Here is a 16578-nt window from a genome sequence, read left to right on the forward strand (position 1 = left end):
AGTCTTCTATGAGTATGGAGGGATAGCTAGATAAAGAGCTGAATGGATAGATCAGTACGGACACAAGCTCTCTGTCCCCCAGCAGGCAATGCACTTTAAAAGTTCCCCAAGGTGATCATCTCTATAGGTCAGAACCCAGAAATTTGTTCACATTCCATATCTAGCTTCCCTTGATGTGGCTTCTGAGCCAGCCAGTGGCATGTTCCATGGGATTGTGGTTTGCATGTGCTGCTTGTCCAGCTAATAATGGACAAATGACCAGGGCTGTGAAATTCAGTCCTGGCTCCTGGGACTCACCAACTTTCTTGACAGTGTTCGGATCTGATTTTTTTCTCATGTCCTGAAGTCCAGATAGCTTCATTCGGGCCCATTGTGCCTACCAATTAAATTGGGACCACCAAATAATTCACTTGAGACCATTGCTCCTTGTTCTGTCATCTGCCACCACCGAGAACAGCCTAGACCCATCCTCCCGGGAACCCCCTTTCAGGTAGTTAAAGGCTGCTATCAAATCCCCCCTCATTCTTCTCTTCTGCAGACTAAACAAGCTCAGTTCCCTTAGCCTCTCCTCATAAGTCCTGTGCTCCAGCCCCCTAATCATTTTTTTTGCCCTCCACTGGACTCTCTCCAACTTCTCCACATCCTTTTTGTAGTGGGGGGACCAAAACTGGACACAATATTCTAAATGCGGCCTCACCAATGCCGAATAGAGGGGAATAATCACTTCCCGCGTCCTGCTGGCAATGCCCCTCGTAATGCAGCCCAATATGCCATTAGCCTTCTTGACAACCAGGGCACACTGCTGACTCATATCCAGCTTTTTATCCACTGTTACCCCCAGGTCCTTTTCTGCAGAGCTGCTGCCCAGTTCGTCGGTCCCCAGTCTATAGCTGTGCATGGGATTCTTCCTTCCTAAGTGGAGGACTCTGCACTTGTCTTTGTTGAACCTCATTAGATTTCTTTTGGCCCAATCCTCCAGTTTGTTTAGGTCACTCTGTATCCTATCCCTACCCTCCAGGGTATCTACCACTCCCCCATCTTAGTGTCATCCGCAAACTTGCTGAGGGTGCAATCCACACTGCATTGTAAACTTGGATTTACAAGTGCTGGAACCAGTCTCACAGCCAGGCTAACATGTCCCTACTTCACCAGACAGACCTGCTAACTCAGGTCTGTGGCTTGTGCTGTGTCTATGTGTCCAAAAGAGAGGCTTGGACCAGAGTCACAGTGGGACTCAGGATCTGACCCCATGTCTCCAGCAGGGTCCTAATGCCCAGCTCCTGAGTGCTTGCTGACCCAAGACCGACTCAACTGCGTGTCAACAGAAGAAGGGTTTGGGGTCAAATCTGTGTCAGAGTCTGGGCTTAATGTGCTGTGTAGACATACCCAGAGAGAACAGGTTTGCCCACATTGCCTTCAACATGCTTGTAACATTTGCAGCTCTGCATTCAGACAATGACTATAATCAAATCTCATGCTTCAGGATTTCAGGCAGTCACATGCAGGGTAAGGAAGGAGGGGAGGCTTTTTTCCCTCCTTGTGCTCTCTGTTCTGTTGGCGGTGGGTGGGTTGGTTGGTTTGTTAAACCTTCCTCTGAAGCATCAGAGCTTGGAAAGTGAACACTGGATGGGGTGGGTTGGTGATCTGAGGTGATACAGGAAAATCTTTTCCAAGAGCTTGGCTGGTGACTCTTCCTCACATGATCAAGTCAAAGCGATCCCCAAATTTGTGGTCGGGAAGGAATTTCCCCCTCCAACCCACACGCCGATCAACTGACAGGGACCTTGGGGGGTTTTCACCTTCCCACTCAGCAAGGGAGGCAGATCGCCTGCTGAGATCATTTGGACATATCTCAGCTGCCCAATTCCCTGTCTTTGCAAGGACGTTGGGCTTTGCTGCATCTCAAGTCTCTCCTGATCTACTGATTTAAAGCACAGTATAAGAGCTAAGTGTTATGGTTATTGCTTGGCTGGCAAAAGAATCTGTCCCACTGGGCTCTGTTATTCAGCTCACGCTTTTGGGGACAATATCCATGAATAATGGATGGAGGTTTGATATAAGGCATGTCAAAGTTGTTCAGAAATCGGTGCAGGGACATCTATGAAGATAGGTGCGTGAGTTCACAAGATCCACACAAACATGTGGGAATTAGAGACAGCTTCCCTGAGCACTGGCCCTTGAGTTATTAATCTAATGACTCCACAAGCAATGCACGCCTCAGTTCCCAAGAAAGTTTGAGAGTTTCTCTGAAATTATGTCCCAAGGTGACTCCTGTGCAGATGAAATAAGCCTTTGTGAGTCGAACACTTTTATTTTGCCTGAAGAAGGCACATAAGAAGACAGTAGCATATAAGAGAGAGCAAGAAAGGTAACTGCAATAAATAGAATAGAATAGAATAGAATAGAAAGAAAGAAAGAAAGAAAGAAAGAAAGAACAGTAGCCTTTAAGATATAGATTGTCCATGTTCAATGATAAGCACATAATGAGATATGACACAACCTTTTAGGAATATTTGATGGTTGACTCCGTTAGGGCAGGCTGAGTGCTTAATCCTTTGGACAAGTTTCAGAAGGTGTGTGTTAGAGAAGCAGCATTATTGTCTGCTTTTTAAATATAATACTGCACTGGTTTACTCTCCACGCTAAGAAATCACTTTCTGCTCCGCATGATGTGATATCAGACAATTCAGGATGAAGCCACAGATCTACCACCCAGACAGTGAGTGTATTTTGAAAGTACTTTGAGTATTTCACCATAATACTTAGGATTTACAATAGTTTAACTTAAATCAGAACATGTTGTTTTCATTATTATTATTCCTGGCATTCATATTAATACTGGCATAGATTCCTTAAACAGAACAAATTTTGCAGCCTGATTTTCTTTTCATTTTTGTGCTATTTTTTTAAGCTTGGATTTTCATCAGATTTTAAAGGAATTCAGTGCACAAAATCCCACTGAAACTAAATGGATTTGGGTATGTAAATTCCTTGAGATTCCTTGACATTGCCAGTCTATGTTTATGCATTGTGCTCACTCACCAGTGTAAAAACGTGTTAGACAAATTCACTTGTGTTTATCATCAGTTACTGATTAGTTTCATCGTCTTCTTGACTTGAAGATTAATTGAAGTTTTGCAAACAATGCAGAAAAAGGCTTTCCAAAATAAAACAATCTTTCCAGGTATTTATTTTGGGACATACATGGTGACTTTAAAATGAAAAAAACATGTTTTTCTTTTTTTAAAAAAATTAGAAATAGCCCTGCAGTCATCACAGCTCTCAAAGGACTCTGGATTCCGTTCTACATTGTGTCTCAACAACAGGATTACTTATAAATTCACATCAGTCATTCTTGTGAAAATATCCTTAAAACAGTGCAGAAAATGGGGGTCACTTTTTCTATTTGTGTTCCATTTTTAAACCCTTTATAACCTTTGGAAGGCCTAGAAAGCTATTGGAAATGAACAGACAAACTGACATAAAATTATATCATAGAATCATAGAATCATAGAATATGCATCGATAACCTTAATTTATAGGTAGGCACAGTAAGGAAAATATTGCTTGAGAACTTAACTGAGTGTGATTTAAGTCTATTTACTCTGGGTATTTTAACATGCAATGTTAGCAGTTTGTGTTTTAACAGTTATAAAGCTTTAACTTTTTGAATCTCAGCATCTCCTGTCACTAAGTATTGTCTGACCCTGAAAATTAACCAGAACTGTGTAAATTTAACCGATAAAAATAGAAAGAAAAGCTTAAAGCTTTGTACACTATGAAAACTTAAATCAATGAAGATGGAAAAGCAATGCTTCAAAATAATCATAGATACCATCCATTGAAATTATGATGAAAAATCAATTCTGCCATACCTATTTACAAAATTTAGTAGATTACAAGCATGTTAAAGACATACGCAGTATATCTTCCCAATGCTTATAAGCATGTCATAGAAAGTTTTATAAATGGTTATAAGTCTGGTTTATAAGCAACATATTTCACAGAATCATAGATCATTAGGTTTGGAAGGGACTTCAGGATCTGAGATTAGTTCTGCTCTGAGCAGGGGGTTGGACTAGATGACCTCTGAGGTCCCTTCCAACTCTAATATTCTATGATTCTAAGTCCAACCCCTTGCTCAAAGCAGGACCATCCAAAACAAAATCATATTTGAAGCAGTTGGTCTTGATACAGAATGGTTAAGCATTTTTGAAAATGTCAACTATTAATAAGCTATAAACCATGTATTAATGAAACCTTAAGAAAAAAATTATCAGGATTAGAAATTATGAAGTTTGGAAATCTGTGGTACCATCACAGTTACCAGTGGTTCAGGGGAGGTATATATCAAATATGAGGATATCAGCATCATCTTCATCAATATTAACAACAATGGTGGACTGTCATTTAGCTTCTAGACACAGGGGCTCGAATTCCCCACTAGGGACCAGGTTCTTTAGAAAGGCTTGAGGCAGACACAAAAAACTGAGACAACTCAAATAAATAGCCTCTTTTGAAAATATAGTCCAGGACTCTAAGGTGTTGTTTCTGGCCCTGGGTGAGGAGTATGCTCCAATTGCTCAGGAAAAGGAACTGGGAATATGATATTTGAGTTCTGTTTCGAGTTCTGGGAGTAGAATGGAGTGGCCTCAGATGTCTGCATCCTGTAGGATACAGCTCTCTAATGCAAGAATGGATGTCCAGTCAACATAATCAACACATGTTTTCCCTAAGAAATAGGCTCTAGCTCAACCATTGGTTATGGGGTTTTGCTGAGTGACATTTCTAGCTGGTGTTTTGCAGGAGGTCAGTGGAGATAACCTCTTCTGGCCTTAAAAATGTTACTTTTCTGCATATATATATATAATTTCTCAGTTAGTAGTTCTGTGCTGTTCATTGCATCTAACAGGGTCTCCTGTGTGTTTGCTTGTCTTCCCTTTATGGCATGTAGAACACCCAATGATGACGGGAAATCAAACCAACGTAAAGGAATTTATTCTGCTTGGGTTCCCTGGCTCTTGGTATTTGCAGATCTCTCTCTTCATGCTATTCTTATTCATGTATATACTGACACTCCTGGGAAACATCACCATCATAGCTGTAGTGGGCACCCACCGTCGCCTCCACAGCCCTATGTACTACTTCCTCTGCAACCTCTCCTTCCTGGACATCTTGTTCACCACAACATACATTCCCCAAACCCTTGCCAACTTTGTGTCCCAAAGCAAAACCATCTCCTTCCCCAGCTGCCTGCTCCAGATGTACTTTGTCTTCTCCTTGGGCTGCATTGAATATCTGCTCCTGGCCGTTATGGCCTATGATCGCTATTTGGCCATATGCCACCCACTGCGCTATAGCTCTACCATGAATAGCACATTCTCATCTCAGCTGGTGTTTGGCTCATGGGTAAGTGGCTTCCTAAGTTTTTCTGTGCTGGCCTTTCTGATTAGCAGGTTGACCTTCTGCGGCCCTAAAATAATCAACCATTTCTTCTGTGACGTAGATTCTTGGATAGTGCTCTCCTGCACAGACACGCACCTCATTGAGATGGTGTATATTGCTATTGCCTACATTGTCATTCTGGGATCCTGTGCGGTCACCCTGGTCTCCTACATTTATATCATCTCCACCATCCTAAGAATCCCATCTGGCCAAGGCTGGCAAAAGGCCTTTTCCACTTGCTCTGCCCATTTCACCGTTGTGGTTATACTCTACACCTGCTCCATCTTTGTCTATGTCATGCCTTCTAAACAGAACTCGCTGAATATGAACAAAATTGTCACCCTCTTGAACAATGTCACAACGCCGTTGCTTAACCCTTTCATTTACACTCTAAGGAACAAAGAGATCAAGGAAATCTTGAGAGAGGCTTTCCGTACAATATGACAATGTTGTCCAAGGGTCTATATATAATTGATTTAGGCAGGCGAGGAGGGGAAATCAAGTGAACAATCGAAACATACCAATGTTAATGATATTTTTCTAGTCTTTAAGTAATGGTAATAATAATAATGGTAATAATAATAAAAATAATACAGTCTTAGGCCCAGTATTTTGAAACTATGTTACGGTTAATTGGTATGAATTTTAACTAGAGTCTGTTATCTCTCTTCTTCTTTTCCTCCCTTTTGATCATCTGTGAAGGGGATGAGCCTATGGCTATTTCTGTGCAAGGTTTTATGGTGGGAAAAAAGTGTTATCTTCCTTCTCCCCCTGGCATGTCTTTACTTTAAAGAATGTTAGTGTAAAATCTAAAGATTTTAAGGTGATGTGCCTGCCCTCTGTATGGTAATCCTGTAAACAACAAACAGGGGCGGATATAATTGTATTCATCATGTAGTTGTTAATATACATTTTATAGGTGTCAATGTAACCAAATAAGGATCTATGGGGAGTTGCTGGAAATGTATACATTTACAGACTGTTATGGATAAAAGAATTGTAAAGCAACCCCCTCGTTGCTCACTCGTGGCATGCAGGTGGAACGAGCAGGCAATAAAGGATTCTTTCTCCTCAGTCCACCCCCAGGACAACCTGTTTGGTTATTTCTAACACTTTGGACCCTTTTGACAGTGTAAATGGGCCTTAAAGCGGGTGTAAGAGCCCTTTACACTGCTGGAATGATGGAAAGGGACCTTTTTTTAAGAGATGTTCAGGCCCTCATTCTTTGTGTGTGCAGATAAATCCGATGTGACACATCTCTCCATTTTACCGAGATAGTGGCTTGTGACATTTAGTACCTGGTTAATCTCCATATGCATTGACATAACTTTTCTTAAATTCCAGAAAATGTTCCTTAGACTCTGTGAAATCCTGGAGATGACATGGACTTGACTGCAAAAGTGTGACAATACTTTGTCACATCTGTCAGCAGCTCGATGTAAAATTTGACATGGACTATGTCTATACTGGTAGCAAATTCGCTGCTGTCAGATCAATTTCTCAGGATCGACTGAGCGGAAGTGCAGACCCGCTCAGTTGATCTGGAAATCAGCCTAAAATATCCACCCTAGGAAACAGACTCATGCTGCATTGACGGGATCACATTTGCCATCAGCACAGTGTATTGGAGACAGTGTACAGAATGGATTTTAGGAAGTCGACGGAAGATACGCAAGATACTCTATGTAGCTTGTGTATCTCCCGTTGACTGACACCAAATTTTCTGGTAAGTGTAGACTAGGCCATGTGTTTTTATAAATATTTACATATTTTGACATCTCTCTAGCTCTTTTTCATCCTTTTTAGAAGGCTCTATGGCCCAAATCCTCAAGGGTTTTAGGTATTTAGGCACTACAATCAGGCTGGGACTTTCAAAGGAGCCTAAGGGAATTAGGCACCAATTTTCATTCAGTTTTTATGGGAATTGTGGGCCTAACTTTCCTAGGCTCCTTACAAAATTAGAACCTAAACAACAGTAAATTATAAATATGCATCCAGGTGTTGGTAAACCTCACATTTACAATAATGTGTACATAAGCTTTGAAGGATTAGATTTCTAACAGTCAATGTTGGTAAACATCATTCTCACTGTACACACACAAACTGATGAAAAAATATTCCCATAGATAATAATATAATTTTACAGACAGAAAAATGAAGAAAAATGCCGTTTGACAGCCTATTGGAATAACAAATCCTGTGATTAAAGATTTCTGTATTACGCTTGTTACAATTGTACTAGGAACTCAGTGGTACAGACAAGCAGGATTCGTTTATTAAAGGATTTTTAATTTGTATATTTTGACATGGGATGTTGGCTATTTATGTTTCAATGGTGTAATCTGCTTTAATCTTTTCTGGCCCATTTACTCCAGCGGAGCATCTGAGCAGTTCTATAAGAAGAGTCTTTGTGTCTATTAATTTTGTGTTTTCTTTTTTACTGCTTTGTTGCAAACCCTGGTTAATATATGTAACCCCTTATGGGGTTGATTCCTATTGCAATCTCTAAGGTTTTCAGTAATAACAGTAATTAGTGAAGCCAATGGGTGAGAGCCCCAGCTAAGGCTAAAATCATTATGAGATTTGGGCTTGAACAGCGGAGAGTGAGAGACTGACATTGAATACCCCATATCCCAGTGCTGAGACTCCTGCATGGGAGGGGCACATCCCTGTTTAAATCCTTTCTTCTTATCAGGCACTTGAAGCAGGGCCTCTCAAATCCTAGGTGACTACCATAATCCCTGGGGAAGATGGTATTTGCAGTGTCTGCCTCCTAATTCCTTTTTCTTCTCCCTGCCAACACCTCACCTTTGGCTTCTTGTAAAAACACTTTAGGTGGAGTTAGAGGTTGAAACTCCCACACAGAAGGAGATACTTCCCTCCAGGGGATATAGAGACCGAATGCTTTCACAACAATGGGGTTGAGAACATACCCCTCTCCTCAGCATCCCTCATTGGCTAGAGAAACACCTGTCACGCTTGAACATAAAAACAGCCATACTGGGTCCAACCAATGGTTGCTGTAGCCCGGTATCCTGTCTCCAGCAATGACCATGGCTAGATACTTCACAGGGAATGAAAGGAAGAGGACAGTTACTGAGTGATCTATCCCTTGTCATCCAGTCCCAGCTTCTGCTATCTGGAGGTTTAGGGACACTCAGAGCATGGGGTTGGTCCCAGACCATCTTGACTAATATCCATTAATGGATCTAACCTCCATGAATTCAACTCATCCTTTTCATGAACCTAATTATATTTTTGGCCTTTACAATGTCCCCTGGCAATGCCATTCACAGGTTGACTGTGCAAGTACTTCCTTATGTTTTTTTTTTTTTTTGTTTTAAATATGCTGCCTGGTTTCATTGGTTGACACAGAAATTTTGTATTACATGAAGGGATAAATAACAATTCCCTGTTCCCTCTTAGAGTCACAGAATCATAGATGATTAGAGTTGGAAGGGACTTCAGGAGGTATCTAGTCCAACCCCCTGCTCAAAACAGGACTAACCTCAGCTAAATCATCCCAGCCAGGGCTTTCTCAAGCCGCAGCTTAAATACCGCTAAAGATGGAGATTCCACCACCTCCCTAGGTAACCCATTCCAGTGCTTCACCACCCTCCTAGTGAAAAACGTTTTCCTAATATCAACCTAGACCTTCCCCAATTCATTCATGATTTTATAGACCGCTGTCAAATTCTCACTTAGTCGTCCCTTTTCCAAGATGATCAGTCCCAGTATTTTTAATTTCGCCTTGTATGGATGTTGTTCCATAGCCAGAATCATTTTTCCTGAACTTCTCTCTACCTTTCCCAAATCTAATATATCTTTTTAGATGGGTAACCATATCTGCAGATACTATTCAAGATGGGGACGTACAATGGATTTATACAGTGGCATTATGATATTATCTGTCTTATTATCTATCCCATTCCTAATAGCTCCTAACAGTCTGTTAGCTTTTTTTACTGCTGTTCCACACTAAGTGGATGTTTTCAGAGAACTAGCCACAATGACTCCAATGCCTCTTTCTTGAGTGCTAACAGCTAATTTCAACTGGATCGTTTTTTATTTATAATTTGGATAATGTTTTCCAATGTGCATTACTTTGCATTTATCAACATTGAATGTCAGCTGCCATTTTTGCCGAGTCATCCAGTGTCGTGAGATCCCTTGTAACTCTTCAGTTTGCTTTGGGCTTAATTATCTTGAGTTATTTTTATCATCTGCAAACTTTGCCAACACTGTGCTTAACCCCTTTTTCTAGATCATTTATGAATAGGTTCAATAGCCATGATCCTAGTACAGATCCTTGGGTTGCCCCAGGATTTTCCTCTCTCCATTGTGAAAAGTGGCTATTTATTCCTACCCTTTGTTTCCTGTCCTTTAACCAGGTACTGATCCATGAGAGGACTTTCCCTCCTATCCTCTGCCTGCTTATTTTTCTTAAGAACCTTTGGTGAGGGACCATGTCAAAAGCTTTCTGAAAGCCCAAGTACACTATATCCACTGGATGACCCTTGTCCACATGTTTGTGGACCCACATAAAGAATTCTAAGGGATTAGTGAGTCATGACTTCCCTTTAGAAAAGATTGTTTGTTGATTGTCACCTGCTTCTGTCCCCTATTTTCTCTCTCGCTTTATTTATTTTTTTTACTTTCTCCCCTTTTTCTGAGGAAAAAATGTAAATGAGGAGGAGCAAAAGGGGTCTCAAAGGACAATTATATTTTGATTTATTTTTTCTATTTTTATCTCCCCAGAAATCTGGGAAATGTATTTTTTTCACTTTATTTTCTAATGTTATTAAAAATCCATTTTTTTCATCCTAAGAAAGCTGAAGACAACTCTCTTAATAAATTCACTTTTATGCCAGGATTAGGGAGAAAGGCAAGCAAAGAGACTATCAGTTTAACGTAAAAGATAGAAAGAGAACATTATATGAAATAATTAATTATCTTTGAAAATAAATATTGAATGCTATTAATTCATACTGCTAACTAGTCATATAAGAAATGCAAATAACATGAAAATGTGTATGACTAAAAAGACAAAGCCCAAGAATACTAAAATACCTTATTCATCTATTGGACAATTCTATAATAAAGTCCTCATGCCAATTAAGAAACATTTATTGTAGTAGAAAGAGAGAGCCTGAGACATGAGGCCTAAATATAAAGCAAAGTTAGTAAGAGTCGGGTTATGAGCGAAGATCAGGCACTGTTACAAAACCTGCCTTCCTGCAGGTTCACAGTCCTGAACATATCTTGCCTTACTATATTATAAGAAAGAAAGAAAGAAAGAAAGAAAACTGGTTTATCCTGCACCTTCGTTTGTTATTTTTAAGTTCTTTGTCTGTGTGAAAACTAGATGTGTGTTCAATGTGGTAGTATTGTCAACTCTGTTATATGAAGGAGAAACATATCCATTAAAAACAGCTGAGGAGAGGAAATTAAACAGTTTTCAGAGTTAAAAGTTACAGGGTATTCTTAACATCTGTTGTTTTGATTGTGGCACAGACAAGTAGGTACTTAGGCAATCCCAGCAAGTTGCAGTCTTGCACCGGTTTTGAAGAAGATGACAGCAATGGTGGGGTCATGTGCAATGTTCTGAAGAAGGTACACTTTTACTGACTCCCTAGAGAGTTGAGGTTGGAAGAAGTAGGGTACAAATCTGACCACGATTGAAATTGGAAGATGCAATTTGATGGGATTTAAGAAACTTAAATCTTCCCATACTGATTCTTGTTGAAGAAAGAAGAGTTGCAAAGGACCATTCAACATGTACACCACTTGCTGCATTAAAGCCATGGGTGACTGCTGCTGCTGTGCTGCTGATTCACATGGCGAGAACAGCTTCAACCCGAAACCCTGAGAAAGCCCTGCCCCAAAACACCGAATAGCTCAGAGATTAAAGCACTTTCCTGAGAGATGGGAGCCCCAATTTCAAATCTCTGCTCCACAGCAGGCAGAAGTGGGAACTGAATGAGCATCTCCCGCATTCAAGAGCCCTAACACCTACATGAAAGTAACTGGGAGAGTGCTAGGGTTACACATGCTGGATTGTCAGTTTAGCCTTCCCTCCTCCCTCCCACCCGGATGAAAATATTTGACCAATAGTTGTCAAATTTGCAAATAGTGTGGGATTGACCCAAACTGCTTTCTTTCAGCAACTAAACTGTTTATCTGAAAAAATCTGCTCCACTCTATACAGTAAAATGTCTCTTTTGTCTCACCTCCTCCTTTTTCCTGCCATCTCATACAGTCTATTTGTTTCTTTCTAATTCCCTTATCTGTATGTCTATCTGTTGGTGATGGCCAACGATGGCAGGCCATTTCCCATGCTCTCTCCTCTGCTGCCCTCTTGTGGCATTATGGCTGCATTACGGCCATACATTATGACCAGGATCTTCAAAGGAGTGTATGGGAAATGAAATGATTTGCCATTCGGGTGTCTCACTCCTTCGGATGCTTTGCAAATTTGAGCCAAACTACCTGTCTTTTTAATTGGCAGTTGCTGATCCTGGCTGCCTAAATCACTCGAGCTCCTATGGTACTCCATGCTTCCACACTCCATCTTAAACACTACAGAGCATTGCTTTACACTATGCTGAACAGCTTAGTGTTACTGGTAGTTTGTTACAGAGAATGAACTTCAGGGATCTTGTCCCAGGAGGAGGAAGACAGCATTTAAACAGCTCTCAAGAATCAACTCTTAATCTTAGAGTCTGATAAGGAGAGTCTTTGCTTTACTCACACTGATAACACCACATATCTTGGGGGATTTCACTGCTTTGGGTAAAGAATATTGGACCTGCTTAGATGTTGTATTCCAGAGGCAGTCATAGAATCATAGAATAGAATAATAGAATCATAGAATATTAGAGTTCGAAGGGACCTCAGGAAGTCATCTAGTCCAACCCCCTGCTCAAAGCCGGACTAACCTCAGCTATATCATCCCAGCCAGGGCTTTGTCAAGCCTCAGCTTAAAAACCTCTAAAGATGGAGATTCCACCACCTCCCTAGGTAACCCATTCCAGTGCTTCACCACCCTCCTAGTAAAAAACTTTTTCCTAATGTCCAACCTAGACCTGCAACTTGAGACTGTTGCTCCTTGTTCTGTCATCTGCCACCACTGAGAGCAGCCTAGCCCCATCCTCCCTGGAACCCCCTTTCAGGTAGTTAAAGGCCGCTATCAAATCCCCCCTCACTCTTCTCTTTTGCAGACTAAACAAGCCCAGTTCCCTTAGCCTCTCCTCATAAGTCCTGTGCTCCAGCCCCCTAATCATTTTTGTTGCCCTCCGCTGGACTCTCTCCAACTTCTCCACATCCTTTTTGTAGTGGATGGTCCAAAACTGGACACAATACTCTGAATGCGGCCTCACCAATGCCGAATAGAGGGGAATAATCACTTCCCGTGATCTGCTGGCAATGCCCCTCCTAATGCAGCCCAATATGCTATTAGCCTTCTTGAAAACCAGGGCACACTGCTGACTCATAGCCAGCTTTTTATCCACTGTTACCCCCAGGTCCTTTTCTGCAGAACTGCTGCCTAGCTCGTCGGTCCCCAGTCTATAGCTGTGCATGGGATTCTTCCTTCCTAAGTGGAGGACTCTGCACTTTTCTTTGTTGAACCTCATTAGATTACTTTTGGCCCAATCCTCCAGTTTGTTTAGGTCCTTCTGTATCCTATCCCTGCCTTCCAGGGTATCTACCACTCCCCCCAGCTTAGTGTCATCCGCAAACTTGCTGAGGGTGCCATCTACCCCATCATCCAGATCATTAATGAAGATGTTGAACAAAACCGGCCCCAGGACCGACCCCTAGGGAACTCCGCTTGTGACCGGTTGCCAGCTATACATGGAGCCATTGATCACTACTTGTTGAGCCCTATGCTCTAGCCAGTTCTCTATCCATTTTATAGTCCATTCATCTAATCCATACTTCTTTAACTTGCTGATAAGAATACTCTGAGAGACCATATCAAAAGTTTTGCTAAAGTCAAGGTATATCACATCCACCGCCTTCCCTACATCCACAGAGCCAGGCACCTCATCATAGAAAGCATTCAGGTCAGACAGATTAGATGGACAAATCAGTAAGTAGGTATATAAATAGTCTAAGAAAACAGAAAGTGGAAATCACAGGTCACAATGATCTCAACACGTTTATGACCCACATTTACTCGGAAGGTGAGTTGATTCATATTTGTATTCCCCTTTAATCTTTTTACCCTTTCAATTTCAAAGAAGCAGATTCTGCCCCCATATGGAGTGGTGGGTCTCACTATAGAGTTGCATTGACTTCTGCCAGGAAACCGCTGTCTACTCCCACAGAATCAGTTGCAGCATAGCGGACAAGGTTGATAACTCACATATTTGGTGGTGAAGCACTGGAATGGGTTACCTGGGGAAGTGGTGGAATCTCCATCCTTAAAGGCTTTTAAGGCCCGGCTTGACGAAGCCCTGGCTGGGATGATTTAGTTGGGATTGGTCCTGCTTTGAGCAGGGGGTTGGACTAGATACCTCCTGAGGTCCTTTCCAATCCCAATCTTCTACGATTCTCTGATTTGAATCACCCATCTCTCTGACTCTCTCTCTCTCTCTCTATTTTTCAAGACAGTTCTGAGACAACTGAGATTAGTTAGGGCATGTCAGCAGCAGTTTCTATTTTTGCTGTGTGTGTGTGTGTGTGTGTGTGTGTGTGTGTGTGTGTGAGGTAAGGGGCAAGGCATTCTCTGGAGAAGATGTTTAGCTTTGGAATTCACTTTTCATAAAATCTACCTGTGCTAATATTCACATTTTAGCCTGTAAGCTGATTTTTAGTTGTTTGACTATAGTTACTTCATTTTTGTCCATCTCTTTGCTTAAGCAATTGTCTTCTGAGTGGATCCAGGAGGAGAGGTTTAATTTCTTTCTGGGAGACATATGGGAATCAACATAGATTTGACACTGGACTAAAATTTGATGTCAAAATACACTCCCTCCCCTTCCACAGAGGCAGGTTTGATTAGCTTCTGTACAAACAGGCTGGTATTTCGATGTGCAGGACACTGAGTCGCATGGGGTCAGATTTTCAAAGGACCGTAAGTGACTTAGGAACAAAAGTCCCATCAGTGTTCAACCAGACCTGTTTTTTTTAAAATGATCTCACTCCGCCTAGAGAGAGAATGCTGGGCCCATTCATTTCCTCTTCCTCTTGAGAAATCCTAGTAATTTTAATAGGGATATTAAATATTAAATAGCTTTTCCAACAAAACACTCAACAACGACAAACCCATGGCAGACAACAATAGACACTTTTTATAGACTTGGCCAGATCCCCACCTAGTGTAAATCGGCCATAATTGCATTGGAGTCACTGGGTTGAATTAAAGGGCTATTAGGCCACAGAGGGGAAGAGAGGGAGAGAGAGAGAGAGATGTTATAGCCCCGTGGTAAGAGCACTCAGTCCAGATGCAGGAGACCCAGTTCCCTGCTTCACTGCCATGGAATCATTTACCCACAGCGGAACAGCTGCGACCGGACAGACTGAGGGAGTCCCACATCTCCATAGTCACAGCTGTGCAGGGGATCTATGAATACTAGTGGGAGCCGATTCGGGGATTTAGGTGTCTAAAGTGGCAGGTAGGTGCCCAGACCCTTTTCTGTGTCTAGCCTGTTGTGTCTATCTATAACCCACACATTCCAGCCAGACCAGTCTCTCTCCTTCTCTCTCTCTCTACATTTAGGCTATTTAAAAGATGCATTTCCCAGGATGCAACAGGCCTCTCTTTACATTCATCCTACTGCACAGATGATCTCCCCCTGACTTTTCAATTTACTTGTATTATATCTTTTAATTTCATTTATTAATTAATTACTTTATTTATTTTTGTGGATCTTACAGGTCAGAGTGTTCCTGGATAAACATCAATGGAAAATCAAACCACAGTGACCGAATTTATTCTCCTGGGACTTTCCAGTGACCCACAGATGCAGATTTTCCTCTTTGTGGTGTTTTCAGTGATTTACCTAATCACCCTGGTGGAGAACCTGGTGATGATGCTGGTGATACGAGCGGATTCTCACCTTCACACCCCCATGTACTTCTTCCTCTTCCATTTATCCTTTGTTGATACCTTCTATTCCTCAGTCACGGTGGTGAAAATGCTGATGAACTTCCAAGCAGAGCACAAAACTGTTTCTGTCAATGGCTGCATTGCCCAGATGTTCTTCATTTTCCTGTCAGCTGGTACAGAAATTTTCCTTCTCTCAGCTATGGCTTTTGACCGCTACTCTGCCATCTGTGACCCACTGCATTACATGGCGACAATGAACAAAAGGATCTGTGGACCATGGACCATGGGCTTCTTAGAAGCCCTGTTTAACACTGTTTTTGCCCTCAAGTTGCATTTCTGTGGGCCCAACCAAGTCCATCATTTCACCTGTGAGCTCCTTCCTCTTTTACAACTGTCCTGCACTGAGACCCTCACCAATCAAGTGGTGCTTCTTTCTTCTGCAGTGATATTTGGATTGAGTTCCTTCCTCCTCACTCTGATCTCCTACATTCACATCATCACCACCATCCTGAGGATACGCTCTGCGGAGGGCAGACGTAAAGCCTTCTCCACCTGCAGCTCTCACCTGACTGTGGTTGGGTTGTTGTACTTGACAGGTTTTTTCCAATACACAAAACCCAGCTCAATCTCCTCTGTGGTTCTGGATGAAATGTTCTCCATCCAGTACAGCATCTTGACACCCACGTTAAACCCCATCATCTACAGCCTGAAAAACGAGGTGAAAAAAGCTATAGGGAAAATGCTGGGGAAATTCAGGGGAGGGCAAAACAAGTTATGAGGGGTATGAAACAGCTTTTGTATGAGGGTCTGTGCAGCTTGCAAAAGAGATTCCTGAGGGGGATATGATAGATGTCTATCAAATCATCTGTAGCAGAAAGTGAATCAGGAAGTATTATGTACCCCTTCCCATAATACATGAAGCAGGGGGCACCCAATGAAATTAATACGCAACAGGTTTAAACCAGACAAAAGGAAGTACTTTTCACACAGCACACAGTCAAGCTGCAGAACTTGTTGCCAGGGGATTTTGAAGGCCAGAAGAATAACTGGGTTGAAAAAAGCCTTAGATAACTTCATGG

General features: G+C 41.8%; 2 protein-coding genes across 2 annotated transcripts; both read left to right on the forward strand.

Moving 5' to 3' along the window:
* Positions 1-4962: 4962 nt before the first annotated feature.
* On the forward strand, positions 4963-5889 carry LOC137141123 (olfactory receptor 6F1-like). Its single transcript, XM_067529971.1, has one exon. It carries the CDS (start codon positions 4963-4965, stop codon positions 5887-5889), a length of 927 nt encoding a protein of 308 aa, XP_067386072.1.
* Positions 5890-15353: 9464 nt separating this feature from the next.
* On the forward strand, positions 15354-16277 carry LOC137141124 (olfactory receptor 8S1-like). Its single transcript, XM_067529972.1, has one exon. The coding sequence runs from the start codon at positions 15354-15356 to the stop codon at positions 16275-16277; it is 924 nt and encodes a 307-aa protein (XP_067386073.1).
* The last annotated feature ends 301 nt before the right edge of the window (positions 16278-16578 follow it).

This window comes from Emydura macquarii, unplaced genomic scaffold, assembly GCF_026122565.2.
Source record: "Emydura macquarii macquarii isolate MOO-44397 ecotype Brisbane River unplaced genomic scaffold, CSIRO-AGI_Emac_v2 contig_3003, whole genome shotgun sequence".
NCBI classification, from domain to species: Eukaryota; Metazoa; Chordata; order Testudines; family Chelidae; genus Emydura; species Emydura macquarii.